The following is a 15,215-nucleotide window of genomic DNA, read 5'->3' as shown; positions in this document are numbered from 1 at the left end:
CGGCGGGGCAGCCAGCTGGGGTCGCCGGCGGGGCCGGGGGCTGCGGGTGGCGGGCAGCCGGGAGGCTGGCGGAGACCTGCCCCAGCCCGCGGGTTCCGGGGATCGTCCCGATCACCAGTGCCACCACGAAGCCGGCGAATGTCATGGTGCCAGTCTCGCCGGCTCGGGTCCATCTCCCCCTCTCATCGCGCCTGGGATGCGAAGGGGGAAGGCGGGGCCGCGGCGTCCCACTAATCCCCCACGCCGCACACCCCTTGCCGCCCTCCCTCCAGCTCCCCCACCAGTCCCCGGCGCCGCCGCCGCCTCCCCCGAACCTCCCCGGCCGCCCCCCGGGTTTGTCCCTGGTCGCGGTCCCGCCGCAGCTCTCTCCCGCCCCGCTGCTCCACTACCAGCCGCCTCCTTCTTTGCCCTCGCCCCCGCGGCTGCGGTTCCCCTGGCCGCTCCGCCAGCCTCACAAAGAGCAGAAGGAGCACAGGCAAAGCTGGAGAGAAGGGGACAAAACGGACCCGCACGGCGGCTGAGGAGACAGAGGGATGGAGAGAGCCCCAGACGTGCCTGCGGGAAACAAAGGGGCTGGAAACAAATGCCGTGAAGAGAAATGTCTTTGACGGTTTAGCTTTATCCCAGCCCCATGTGCTCTGAATAGTAATCTGCTTATTCCCAACCGGTGCGGAGTTCTGCATGACCTGATCATCTCTGGTTTCCTTTTTCTACCAGAAGGGTTGTCAGTTAGTTTTGCCTCTTTGTCTCATATTCTTCAGTTGTTAGCATGGGTTAGGTATTATTTTTTAATTTACCACTGTTTTTAATCTGTGTTGTTCATATTTGGCAAAGTTCATCTCTGCCTGTTACAGCGTGCACCCTTTATTTGCCAATTTGTCTGTAGTACCAGTCTGTAGATTCACCTCTCCATAGGATCTTTTTTCCTGACTAATTTTTTGGCTGAGAAGTGTTAATCTGGTTTCTTGATGAGTGAATCTGTATTTCCACAACCTTGTGTTGTGACTAGAATCTAAAAGAGAAAGTGTGGTTTCTGCTTCCCATGCAAGATCTCAGATATCTCCAATAAACAGCGGCCTTCCTTTAGCAGGCTCCAAACCATTCAAAAGGTGCTAAATGCAACTTTACCAATTTAAGCTTTTGTTTGTAAGAACAAAAGAGCTCCAGCGCTAAGGAGAAGCAGGTCCTACAGTGTTTGGTATTACCTGTATTCATTTTAGTTCTGCTCTTCTCTGACTGATTTATTATTGCAACTTTACAGTTAGTTTCTTAATTACTCACAAAGGTAAAGAATACTTGGCTAGGGTTTCTACAGCAACATGATAACTATGCTATCACGTGTGTCTGCTGCACTTCTTTGTGGATATAAGTGCACAGATTGTTCTTTCTTTTGGAGGATTCGTCTGGGGATATGTGTATGCATTAGTTTAGAAACTGTCAGGACTGGCAAGAGTTTAATTTGTTTCCAAAATATTTGAATATATACAAGATGTTAACCTAAAACTTGTTACAGACATTTTTAAATTGTCTGAAGAATTGTTGCTGTCATGACAAGTTGGTTGCTTTTATCCTTTGGAAGGGTCGGTTAGAAGCATGCTCAGCCTAGCTGGTTAAGGTTTCCTTCACTGCCTAGTAAACACTTTTTGGCATCACAATAACAGCAATATTTCATTTTCCCTGACCTAAGCTCTTTTTTCCCCCTCTAGCCTGAAAGTGGAAGGGTTCTGATGATCTGCACAGGAGGAAGAGAACGGATGACTATGATGAATCTTGCAAAACACTTCAGGCAAAGCTTTGAGCCTGTTACTTATTCATGTATTCTGATTTCGTTTGTATCCCCCTAGGTGTGCAGGCCAGCAGGAATTTTACATGCAGTGAACTTTTTTTGCTTATGTAGGGTAGAGGTGTTTGTGCTTGAGGTTGCAGAAGGGTACTAAACAGGAGGTGTGGGTAAAAAAGGAAGGCTACACAACGAAAAAGGTTTGGAAGTAACAAGAATTATAGAAAACGTATCAAGAAGAAAAAAGGAATTGTCATAATGATTCCCTCCCCGAGACAGGGGTCAGGTTTAATCGAAGGGAACACATGTACACATTCACTCTTGAACATTTTAATTTTTATCATGATTGTTATTTTTGGTATAATCATATAAGGAGAATGAGCCTTAATTTGTTTTAATAACTGTAAATTAGCTTTCACTGTGATGTGAGGTCTGTTAACGCTACAGGAAATAATGGTTTTGTTAGAATTTACAAATTAGGGACTTGGTCTGGCTTCCATTCAAGACATTGATAATAGTTTCACTTTAAGTAGGAGGGTCCCTTTGCTAGGAAATACTGGAACTGATGTAGTTTGTTTTGCCAGGATGTATGCTTTACACTTTGCTTGCAGCTTCTGTCTTGGTTAGAGCATTTACTACGAGTGAGTAAATCCGTGAGTGTCTCCCCCATATGGTTTCTCTTGTGTTTGAAATGTGGGAGCTCATGTTGCAGCTTTTCCTTTGTCTGTGGCACTTACAGGTGCCATGTATAAAATCACCCTCATCTGCTTGACTATTTTTATTACGCTTGTAGGAAGCTCATTATCTGTGTGACTTCTACCTCTGTCACATTTCTCATAATCAGTCAAAGGTTATTGGGAAGAGCAAAGACAAAGCAACAGTTACATGGACAGACAGTGTGATTTTGAAAACCTTGATTCTTTTGGACATCACACTTAAAATAACATGAAGAATGATAGGTGTGCCTAAAATGAAACTGCACTGTGCTTTAAGGGTGGACTTTACCTCAGATATTTATAAACAAGTAACAAAGGTTTATTACTCTAATATAGCTGATACAGCTTTAAAAAGATGGCAAATATGAGATGTTCTTAGTGCAGTTGGTTGCCTTAAAAGTTTTGTCTCTACTGTGCAAAACTCACGAAAACTCATTCACAAATTGAATTAGAAATTAAAAGGAAAGAAAAGTTTTCTCAGTTAGGATAATAAGCAAGTAGATCTTTGGAAACCTCAAAAGGTCTCAATGAATCTGGGAATTATGTACAATTTTGATTCTGAAATTACAGTATCCAACTTTTCAGAAAAAAATAGTCACAAAATGTTGAGAAAATATTAAATGTTTGGAAACTGTGCTAGTTATACTCCTGCAGCAGCACTGCAGGATTTAAAGTTAGTAATCTGTGTTTAACAAGGCCTGCATTTTTATGTGAAAGCAAGGCTTGTTTTGGTCTTTCTGGATTGGTAGAGAGAATAATCCATTAAGATGACATTACAGTGGGCGAACTGGCTCCAGCTGAAGTACGTAGCAATTCTCCCTTTTGCAAAACATTTTCAATACCTAATCTTAGTATTTAGTTTGTACCTCCTGTGCACCTATTGACAGCAGTTCCACAGAAGCCCACGGAACAACACTCATGACCAAAGTTAGCAAATCCATGCTGTGTACCTGGCAACTTCCATGAGAGCAGTTGTAGAAAATCATCTGCTGGAATAGGTCTTAAGTTCTGCACAATTCCACATGATTGGCTGCTTTATTTTCTCCTGGTATTTGACAGCCCCAGTACCAAATGGCTGATAATACAAAGGATAATAAATAATTCACAGATATGAACTGATCTGACCACTCTACCCCAATCCCCACCTCCTGTATCTCTGTGCATAGATTCCACAGGTTACCTCAGAAATGGAAATATTAGCCATACTCATATATTAGCAATATATATATAGCAATATAATAATATATATAGCAATACAGCAGCAGGATGGGTTATTCATATATGCAAGGCTTAAAAGGAAACCTACACAAGAGCTTCCTTTATCCTAACAGCTTTCTAAAAGCACTTGATAGTTCTTCCCTGGTGCTGACTCTGCTTTTGCATGAATTGTCTGAGGGTACAGGTTATCATAGGACTACTTTTCAATAAATGGTTCTTATGAATAGATGAAGGTATCTGATGTGTGGATTATACATGCAAAAATAGTAGTCCTGCATTGCAAAAATATTTAATACCAAGCATTTAAAATTCTGCTGGAGAATCAATTCTGCTCCCATTTAAATCAATAGAAAAATTCACTCATTAGCCTCTTCCTGTGTGCAGAAAAGCTGCTTACCTTTATTTTTGAGAAGCTCATACAGTATGCTGTCAGCATAGATTTTAGAAAAGCTGAGCACTTCCAGCTGCTGGTGGAATTCAGTTAAAATGCTATTGACAAGTGAAGGCCTGTGTCAGTTCCATCTTATTGCCACTGATAGCCCTAAACCAGGGAATTCTCTCTTGAATTCCTTCCTGACCAGGTTAGAGTCAAACAGATGTAGATGTGACAGATCAGAGCAAGGGTTGACTTCAGGCAATGTGATACATGAGAAATTCCCCCAGGAAGTAAGTACAAGTACAAAGCAGAGAGAATGTAGCCGAACAGACAGGCACAACATATTGCACTGGAATGATTTTCAGACTATAATTTCTTACTATTATTAATTCATATAATCAAGTATGCTCGGGCCAATAGATCAACCACTGAAATCAATGGAAAAGCTTACACACATGACCTACTGGGCACTGAGTGAGATCAAACAGCACCAGACAGGGGCTGAAATCTGGACTAGAAGGAGAGAAGGCAAGGCTTCACACAAAGGATATCTCCATGAGCAAAATGGGCCACAGAATAGGTGTCATTATGAGGCAACATTTTTAGGATGTAAGTCAGCGTTCTTATAAAATAATTTTATTCATTAATCTCATTCTTTTTAACAAACACAGGCAGCAGAAATTTGAAATCCTGCCAAGTCTGACTCAAAATTAATTTGGGTTTGTGCTTATATGGAAGAGAATAGGCCTTTTGTCTGTAATTCTATATAAGCTCCATAGGGTGACCCTGCATTACACAGGATGTAACTGAACAGCCTGTAATTGATGAGGTTTCCATTACCACATAACACAGTGCGCACAGTAATGAGATCATAGAAAAACCTTTTTTAAAGTGTTAAGTACATTCTTGTACAACAAGCTGAGTTCATATTATAAGGCAATAAGAAACCCAATTTCCTGGAACAAGGCAATAAGAAACTTGATTTCCTGGAACAATTCAATACATAGATGCATATGTGCTATAACACTGGGCTATACAGACATGATGAAATAATTGCATTTAAAACGGTAATGTAAACTGAATCATGCAAAATGGGTGAACACTTTTTGTTTAATATAGTGAGTGGAAAAAATGCCTATTTCAACTTAAATAGTTCTGATATATCCAAAGTAATGACTCATCATTTAAAAACTATCACAGTTTTGCACAGAAAAAAAAGGATTTTTGAATAACAATTAAGTGTGGAGATATTTGCTTGAAAAATATGTTTTTAAAAACGAAAAAGAAAGCCCTGCATTCAGTAAAGGCTCTAATTCTGCAAATAAGTATCCTCATTCGTAGTATGTACACATCTGCATACTGTGATGTCTCCATGTGTACAGTAGGTTACATGAAGTTTGGAGGACTGGTGATGTGATTTGTTCAGGACTTGTATGTTCAGGAACATACAAGTAACACAACAAACAGTCTTCATCACGCAGTTACAATGTGATGGTGTTTGAGGCTGCATTTTATATTGTTTCCATGAGCAACCTCCAAGTGCTCCTTTATGTTCCTCTCCCAGAAGGACCATTTAGCAGATCCCAAGTGTGCAGTGCCATGTGGCTGAGTGGGGAGCAAGACTTGAGTGTGAGAGCAGCCGTGCTTCAGCATGACTGTGAAAATACAGCAGAGGTGCCACTTTATTTCCTGATGCTTTGAATAGGAAGTAAATGCGGCATCACATATGTTGCAGTCTGTTAACTAGGTGAAAGGTGAGTTTGTGTAGCCGTTCTATAAATAAGCATATTTAAAGAGGCAAGAATATGCCAGAGAGGATATTTTGAAGAAATGGAATGGGAGATGATATTTGTTAACAAACAATCTTTAAAAAGTTTTGCTGAGAAATGGAACATCAGTTCCGAACCTCAGTACCTTGGTTATATGGTTTTTGGTAATTGATTCATTGAGTCTATCCTTTAAGAGAAGCTCTGTACGTGATTCATTCTGTGCTTGTGCTGGAGAAACAGCCCACTCCAAAAAAAGAAAAAAAAAAAATGGGCAGGCAGCACCTATTTACTAAATGTTTAACATTTTGGTTTAGATTTAAGAGAGAAAAGGTGAAAAAAAATTTTAATGTCTTCATCATAAAACATACATTTGGACTCCTTTTTATGTAGAAAGTGGTCTTTACAAATCAGTCAACAGTAGGTAAGCCTGTCACAGAGCAGGATGAAGCCTTATCTATTCAAAACACCCACTGTCAGTGAAGACAACTGGTTCGTAGCGCTGAGATATATGACCTTCTACAATTTCCTCTGACATTCTTGGTGTAGAAGGTTCCCTGGGGTAAACAATGTTTTATAAATGCAGTTGGTTAATTAAGTTCTTCTCTCGCAAATAATCCAGGTAGTCCTCTTCCAATTATTTCTGTCTGGAAAGGTAGCAGGTGTCTTCTCCTTGTTCTGAGTTAATCTTCTGAAAACGTTTCTTAATAATATCTATTTCAGAATTTTGCATTTCATTGTTGCTAAGTGTAAGGGCAATGAAAATCACAAACTACAAAAAGATAAATCAAGCAGGGTTGGTTTGTGTTAGGAGAGACTTAACTGAAAAGTAAAATTACTGAAAAGAAAATTAGTTCTGTTTTACCTCAGACCAGGACATCTGACCCAGGTGTCACCTTCCCATTCACAGCAATGGAACAAGGCAATTCTAATACTTCCTGAAGGAATTTCTCAGTGTCCTGCACAAAATTCAACAGCAATGTACATACAGTGTGGAAATTAGAATTTTTTTCTCCAGTATTTCAGAGGGATGCAGGAATTACTTCAGTGCTGAGCTTCATACATGCAATGACCCATCAAGTATTTGATTTATCTTCATTAACACAAGATTCTGTTACCAGGAATGAGGAAGGATAAAGTGAGTTACAAGTGTATTTTTACAGTTATGCATAATGCAAGCACATACTACACAATTATTAAAATATAACTATAGCTTATTAGAACATGCAAAGTAAGCATAAAAAGAGGAGAAAAAAAAAGGATAGATACTTGTTGGGACAGAAATAGTTTTGTCCATGAAGCCATGTTTAACATGTGATAGACTTTGAACTTCTAAATGGTTTTCATCTTGAAAAACAGCAAGCACTTCACGTTCACAGATGGACTTTATAAAAGATTTCACCATTTCATACTACTTGAGGATTTTATTGTATATGAACTTGAAAACAATGTCCCACAAAGTTAGAATAAAAAGCAAACAGGATTTTGCCAGTTCTCATTTGCAGTCACAACTCTCTATTTATATTAAAAAGAGAGACCTGAACCATTGTGGAGATACACATATGTCCCTTCTGCTACGTGTTGCATACTCTTGACTCCCCACTGAAACAGGTGGTGAACATTTAGTCCTATCTATTTTTATCCTTTTTTAAAAAACATATATAATAATTTGATAATACAAGTAAAATTTCAGGTGCTTTTTGAGAAGGAAATCATTAAAGCTGCATTCTCTTATAATTAGTAATAGTTTTGGATAAGAATAATATTACTGTTTCAAAGGAAGACATATTCTTATACTTAATGAAGGGAAAGCTAAATAAATAGTTTATACTTACTTGATTTAAGGAGGCTAGGATTTATAATTACCTGAAGTAAATGAATGCTGTGCTTATTATTATTGCTATTATTTTTTAAGAATGCTCTTAAAGAGATTTAAGAAATGTTATTTGTTACCTCGTAACGGTAAGACCTCTTGGAAGGTGTTAAGTGCATGCTCATAACATATGATCTTTCTATGTTCTCTTTTGGGGTTGTATTGGAAGCACTGGGACTAATTTTAAAATATTTTGTTGTTGCACTTGCAATTTCAATTAGTTGAAAAATTTATCTGTTTAGGAGGGGAGTATATTGCTCAGTCTTTATAAACCATGTCCCGTTGGCTGTGTTGGCTAATAATTTTGTCAAAATCAGCGAGTCTTCTCATGTTAGTGAATAGATTTTGTGCATTATGAATACAAGGATCAGTTTGTCTATATTGTTACCATTTGAAAAAATAGAAATCTCAGTAATTCCTAGCTTGCCTTCACAAATACATACAGAACTGGAGCAACTATTTAACATTGAATAATATAAAGTGATGCACAAAGATGTACTTGCTATTTATGCCTCCTTTTGACGTTTTAATCAAAATTTTAAAAAGTAGCTACATAGGCTTTAAAATACAGTGAGGATAGCCTCTACAATTGTGAGGAGATTCTGTACAAGATGGGATCAAAGTTGGCTTTGCACTATTGAACTATGACTCCTGTAGTTTGAACAGCACTGGCATTGTACAGACCCGTGACAGACGTTGCACTTAGATTGCCTTCATTACCACAGAATGTGGAAAACATCTGTAAGGAGCTGTGGGAAGGGCAGGGAGGGAGGGCAATGGATGAAGAAAGGGGGTAAAGAAGCCAAGATCCACTGCTGTAACTATTGGCAAAACAAACTGCTTTCTTATAATCTTCATTGTTGGCTTAATTATCCCTTCTTCTTTCTTGACTTCTGGCTGATGTCCCTTTCTTATCCCTTTTGATCCCTCTTGTCCCATCATTCTGACTTCCCAATTGCTATGTTTTAATAATCTAATGGTGACGTGGAATTACATATTCCATTTTACTGTTTTCATATTTAGTCATCTTGTCTAAAAAGTAAAATTTAAAATGAAATCCATTGGATTATGAAAAGCCATCGACTTTTGCTATAGGGACTTATCCTGGTTTTATATCGAACTGCTTAGCATGCCATTTATTTTGTAAATAAACACTGTGTTACAGTACACACTACTTTTGGTACTTCAGACTTCTAAAAATTGTTATTTTACCCAATCCATTCTAATAGTGTGTAACTAAATCATCTCATTGTTTTCTTATTACAATTATTATCCTATTTTGGAAACAGAGTTTTGCTATTAGTTTCAACAGAACCTTCATTTGGCACTCAGAACTCAAATAAGTAACTTCTACTTGGAGCTGTAGGAGATGGACTTGCAATTTGGATCATGAGTAGTCCATACGTCCACTTTTTTTTCTGTATGCATAGGTTTTTCTTCCTGAATTTCCTAGAGCCCAGGAAAAGTAAAAAGCAGCAGAATAACTTCTTTCTCTAGGAATTAACTACAAGCCATCTTATGGAGTAACATTTTTCATATTTCTTTACTGCCCTTTGTCTGTATTTCTGGTGCTTCTGAAGCTGTGGTTACACATTTGCTGCAAAATAATCCAAACTGGGTTAAAAGATCAGCCAGTTCTTTTTCCTGGTCTGGTTTATTGCACAGCCACATGGAAAACACAAGGGATAGTGAACTGGCATGAATGTAGATTCTAAGTGCCAGATATAGGAGCTGTTTAACTTAGTATGATGTAAAATTAAACAAGAAAACATTAAGATGTAGATATTGAAAAATGGAGTATTCCTAGAAGCCATAGTTAACTGGTAACACTGTAAATGCTCTGGAAAACATCTATGTAAATGGGAGACTGGGAAAAGAAGAGAATAAATTCAGGGGTATGCTTTTAAATATTCTGTGCAAATAACATGATGAGGCAAGATATTCCATCTAATTTTCTATGGAGGTATCCAGGAAAACATTAAATAATACTGAAAACAAATTTAAAATGGTAAAGTACTGAGTATATGAGGTAATATGTGAGGATGAGTTTTCTGGAATACAAAGACTTTAGACATATGAGGTTTTCAGTATACAAAACTACCATATACTGTAATATTCTGTATAGTATCATTATCTAGTCACCTTTATTGCTATTTAGTACAAAGAAAACAGCTCTGAGACAAAGTAAGGCTACTATAATCACATAAAATACACACAAATAAAAACGTATGGGATTGTTTTGCAAGCACAATAGGACATAATTTCTGACTATGAGATAAAAATGGCAGTATAATTTTAATGTCTTGTGTTAGAAACATAGGGAAAGCAGGAAAGTGATACCTAGTATTTTCTGATCTCAGTGCTTATAGAGTTAAGTCTATAAATCGGTGAACACTGAGGTGTATGGAAATATGTTTCTTTGTTATTCAAAGCATAACAAATTCACACTTCTTTAACACTTTGATTTATAATAATGAAGCCAGCAGATGTCACGTAATTAGATTTGTACTGCCCTTGAGGGAAGTGGATCAAATTCAGCTCGTTGATAGAACAAATAACACAATTGAAGTTCATATGGTTGCTAGAGATTTGCTCCTGCCTCACTACGAGGACAGTGTTAAAATGAGAAAGGGGGCCAGTTTGGGGATAGTGTTAGTATGAAGAATAAATACAGGGCTAGATGCAATGCAACATAAAGCTGCACTCCATCCCCTCTTCACATGCTATTTTTTGAGGCATGTACACAGGCATTTCAGTTAAAAAGCCAGTTGTATTTTAACACATTCTCTGAACTTCATAGGAAGCCAGTAATGCTTGATCTCTAAGTGAAGTGGGACTTGGGGATTCAGGGGACTGTTTTGGCTAATTTTTTTTACTAATTTAGAAGGAGAATTGTGCCCTGATTGACTGAATTTGTCAAAAGAAGGGATGTGTTAATCTCTTTATTAAAAAATGGATGTAACTGTTAGCAAGCTATATGGATGACTATAGCATGCAAGGTGGCATCTCTGAAATCACATATGCCTAGCTTCTAAATCTTGATAGTAAGAGATATCAAAATGGAAGTCATTATAGCCCAGAAAAAATATACAGTAATGAAGATGAGTTAGGATCATATTGTGCCAATCTTATTCACATTAAATAGTAGTGCATTATTGGTTCTGTGTGAATAGTCCCAGTGACTTCAGTGGAACTCTTAATGTGGGATCAGTTGGGCTCATGTGAGCTGGGTCAGTGCAATACAACCATCTGTGTCCTCATGGGAGTTAAAATGCCCAGATTGTCTGGGAACCATGGGGTAAAACCTCAGTTCTGAGTTCCACTGCTGTATATGGTTTACCTTGGAGTATGTGGACAGTGGCTAGTAAGTTTCTGCAGTGGGTAAAAGAAAAAATGTAAAACAGCTTGCTCTTTTTCCCCACCCCAGACTAAAAGGTGAAATTTTACTTTTTGGTATAGAAATGAACACAATGAATTTGGAGGAGAGGAGTGCACTAAATTATTTCAGTTAGCAGGGACCAACAAGGATCACCTGGTCCAACTGCCTGACCACTTCAGAGCTGACCAAAAGTTAAAGCAAGTTGTTAAGGGCCTTCTCCAAATGCGTCTTGAACACCACCAGGCTTGGGGCAGCGACCAACTCTCCAGGAAGCCTGCTCCAGGGTTTGACTACTCTCTCAGTATAGAAATGCTTCCTCATGTCCAGTCTAAATAGTTGTAAATAGGATGTCTTGAATTAAGCATAGATTCTGTATTTTTGGTAGTTTGTGACATTTCTAGAACAAAACATGTCCATTAGAGGGATTTTTAAAAGTGGGAATAATTTTCATTCCCAGCAATTTAATAAATTCAATGCTAGTTCTTAAAATGCTTTCATGACACATCCATGTTTTTCAGCAAAACAAAGTTTTGTTCAAAAAGCTTCTCTAGCTCTGCTCCAATACTACTGCTCCTTTGGCAGTGTTGGACACTGCTTGAAGAAGCCAGGACAATGTTCTCAGAACATTTAAGAAACCAACTGAGTTTGTTTTTATAATTTTTTAAACATTTGTGTGCAAGTTACTTATTTTTGCTGACAAAGTAGAATGAAATATGATGTTATGCAAACCCAAAGGAATTAAATAATCTCTTTCAAAATTCCTTTCAATAGTCACCTCCAGGTTAGTAAGAAGGCTCTGATCAGTTGGTGTAGAAGCAGCAGCTCTCCTGCTGCGAGAAACATGCAACATCAAGGCTTCGTGTCTGTTACAAAGGACATGTACAATACCGGGTCAGATGGCAGTGGAATTTGATCTAGATGAAGTGTGAAATCGCAGCACATGTCTGTCAAATTATCCAGAGTGTATGGCGTTGTGTTTATGACAGCTCTATTTCAGCTGTATGTTGGCTTACTAAGGACGAGCAGTACTGGCCTAACAAAATCTCTGCTGCTACTAAATTACTTCTATAAGATTTTTAAACAAAATTTGAACTACTGCAGTGAGTTTATATAGATTCGTGGTTGTAGTGTTTTTGCAGTATGCTCATGAGGTCAGATTTGCCAACTTTTAGGGACACAGCCTATGGCAGAGGTGGAAAAGCATGTGCAGCCACAATCACTGGGTGTTATGGGTGCTATCACTTACTCTAAATGGGCCCCAAAGCTGAGGTTAACAACTTTTAAAGATATTTTTTAAAACAAGAGGTAGATGTAGGTGCTTGACTAAAAGCATGGAGGAGAGGGACATGCAGTAGGAAGAATGTGATATTAGTCCATGCTGTTTTCTGTTCTTCTATTTTGAGTTAAGAGAGATGGTTCCCTTTTATTTCATCTATTTAGTCCATTCTGTACTTTTAATGTATTAATTTATTGAGCATTTAATTAGGCATAATTTAGTTTGAGGTTTATGGTGTAGAGAAGAATTAAAGTGAGACAACCATGATAAATTAAGCAGCTTGGGCCTAATTCTGTGTAACTTTTACAGTAATTTCTACTGAGAGAAAATAAGCTAGCGGTTTCTTTGCTAGATGGAGCAGACTAGACTTGAATATATGTCAGTATAACACAAGTCCCAAATGAGTGTGAAATTCTACCATTATTTGTTTGTGGTTTATAGATATTTTACAGTGCTATAAATGGTTAAACAAAGTGGCATAGAATGTCTGCTTATTATATTTGGAGACACCCACTTGAAATTGGAAGTAGGTCCAAGTATGCTGGAGGACAAGATTTTAATTCAAAATTATCACAACAATAGAAATAATTAAAAAGATTGAATGCAGATCAATAAAGAGAAGCGAAGGGTGATGTACTCAGGAATAATCAGTTAAATAAAAACAAGGTGAGAAAACAATTGGCTTCATAAATCTGAAGGAAAAAATGTGGATAACAGATCGGAGCTGAATGCAGTTCAACCAAGTAATTAGTTGCAACAAAAATAAAAAAAATGGAAAACTGCACTGAGATCCCTGAACGGTACATACTGCATCATGTGTGTATTTCACATAGTGTTGGGAAAGGCTTCATCTGCAGCTGAATGCTCAGTTTGGGGTGTAGCCATTCAGGAAGGAGTTGGCCCGATTAGATGCATTTCCAGCACTGTATATTTGTAGGTTTGACACCACTTCAGGGATGACATCAGGATATGAGTCTGGATTAGAGGACTCCATTGTTTTTTGATGATTCTGTAAGGTTCAAGATCACAGAGAATCATGATGTGATCAAAACACTAATATCGGTGATCATACACAAACCTATAGATCGGATTATGGTACAGTATATGTGTATGTGTAGTTCTTGACTCCGGACCCGCAGAATTTGGCCTGATACTTCAAGGAAAAAAACAGACCCCAGACTGTGTACGAGGCTCAGAGAGCCAAACCCACAGCGTACGCAGATAAGAAAGGCAAGGAGCATTCTGCAAACATACAAACTTTTTATTGTATGGTGTATGCATATAGCGTAACATATTTCATAGCCATTAGTGTTTGTAAAGATTAGCTCATCTTAGCAACCAGTTCTAAAAACAGAGTGCAGGCTCACACAAACTTCATCGTATCACATCCAGGAGGAAGTGATTTTGTTACTGTGTAGGGGCTTCTACTGTATTCATTACAGCCAACAGTATCAAAGCAGCATGCAGTACTATGAGATAGCATTTCTTTTTCCGTAGCATTTCCACAGATAGGATACTATAACTAGTAACGTATTGCCTAAGGGGATAAAACACCACCTCTTGGTATTTTGGGTTTTCAACATTTAAAAGCTCCGTCATTTTTCTAGGATGTTCTATCACTGAGAAATGTGAATAGCTGGAAATGGTTTATTTCTGCATTAGTCTGCACTGCTCTAATTTCCTTCTCTTCATGTGTCTTTCTTGGTTTTAAGTTTTACCTGGGTACTGTCATCGACATGTATATATGTCCGTATATACCACTTCCAAAAAAAAAAAAAAAAAGAGTAACAGCTTGTATCCCCAAGTGTGATGGAGTGTGATGGGAACTGGCAGTAGGAGACCAGTGGAGGACCACGAGAGTTGAATGTCACTTTTTAGCTCTTGTGGTCCACATCTTTGGGTCTGACAATTACAGAAAAACTGGTGTATTTCAGGAGAACAAACATTAGCATTAAGTATAACTGCTGAGATAATTTTAATGTTTCTCTATTCTTTTGTTAAGTTTCCTTTTATGAAATGCTAGAAGCTGAAGTTTATTGCCCAACTTTTGAAGCCAGACTGTGGGCCTTTATTTCAATATTCATTCTTGTTGTAATACACATTGCTGTCAGAGTGGAAATCAGTGTGCAATATAAATCACATACATTCACAGCCAGAGAGAGGGCGGGGGAAAGGAGGAAGCAGGAAAGAGACCAAATTTCAGATGAAAAATGCTTTAAAAATTTTGTAATCAGGAAGATGTAGGCAAAACATAAAGGTTAACCTACAGTGTAGTTATCTACAGTGGATATTGAAATTGGACATAAAGGCTGTACTAGGGTGAGATGTGTAGGAGACAGTAGCAGTGTGTCCTCAAGAGAGAAGCCCTTGTATGTAAACCTAAGGTATGTGTCCCCCCAGGGTAACACCCGGCAGTGATCCGTGACAGCTGTGAGACCCCGGGAATGAACCCAGCTGAAAAGAGCTCTCCAGAGATGCTGCACAGCTGGTCGCCTGTAGTTAGCGATTAAACTTCTATTGCGATGGTTTTGTGAAACTGAACGGAACGTCTAGACTTGAGCAGCACTGAAATCACGTTCAGACAGGCTCAGTGCCTCCTGGACACCGGACTTCATCAGTCCGGAGGCCAGCCCGTAACGCTACAGAATGGGTTTATGTGTAGCTCACAGCTGTCCTCTTCCGAGCTCGCCCACCCCGCTCCCTCGCCGGTCGCCCCCAGGCACGGCACGGCGCCTCGGGCTCCGCCGCCCCCCGCCCGGCCGCTTCCGTCCCCGGGGTCCGCCGGCCCGGCCGCCGCTGCTCGCGGCCAACATGGCCACCGGCGCGTCAGG

The 15,215-nt window shown here is 38.9% G+C and overlaps 1 protein-coding gene across 1 annotated transcript in view; it reads right to left on the bottom strand.

Annotated features, from left to right (window-relative positions):
• Positions 1-173, bottom strand: part of PRSS12 (protease, serine 12) — a 44,115-nt gene extending 43,942 nt beyond the window's left edge. The window contains exon 1 of the mRNA XM_014949823.1: positions 5-173. Within this exon, the coding sequence (XP_014805309.1) occupies positions 5-173 (169 nt within the window). The remainder of the gene's footprint in view (positions 1-4) is intronic.
• Between the last annotated feature and the right edge of the window lie 15,042 nt (positions 174-15,215).

This window comes from Calidris pugnax, unplaced genomic scaffold (assembly GCF_001431845.1).
Source record: "Calidris pugnax isolate Ruff unplaced genomic scaffold, ASM143184v1 scaffold42, whole genome shotgun sequence".
In the NCBI taxonomy this organism is placed as follows: domain Eukaryota; kingdom Metazoa; phylum Chordata; class Aves; order Charadriiformes; family Scolopacidae; genus Calidris; species Calidris pugnax.
Note: the sequence above shows the minus strand (reverse complement) of the source record. Positions and strands in the feature narration are given on the sequence as shown.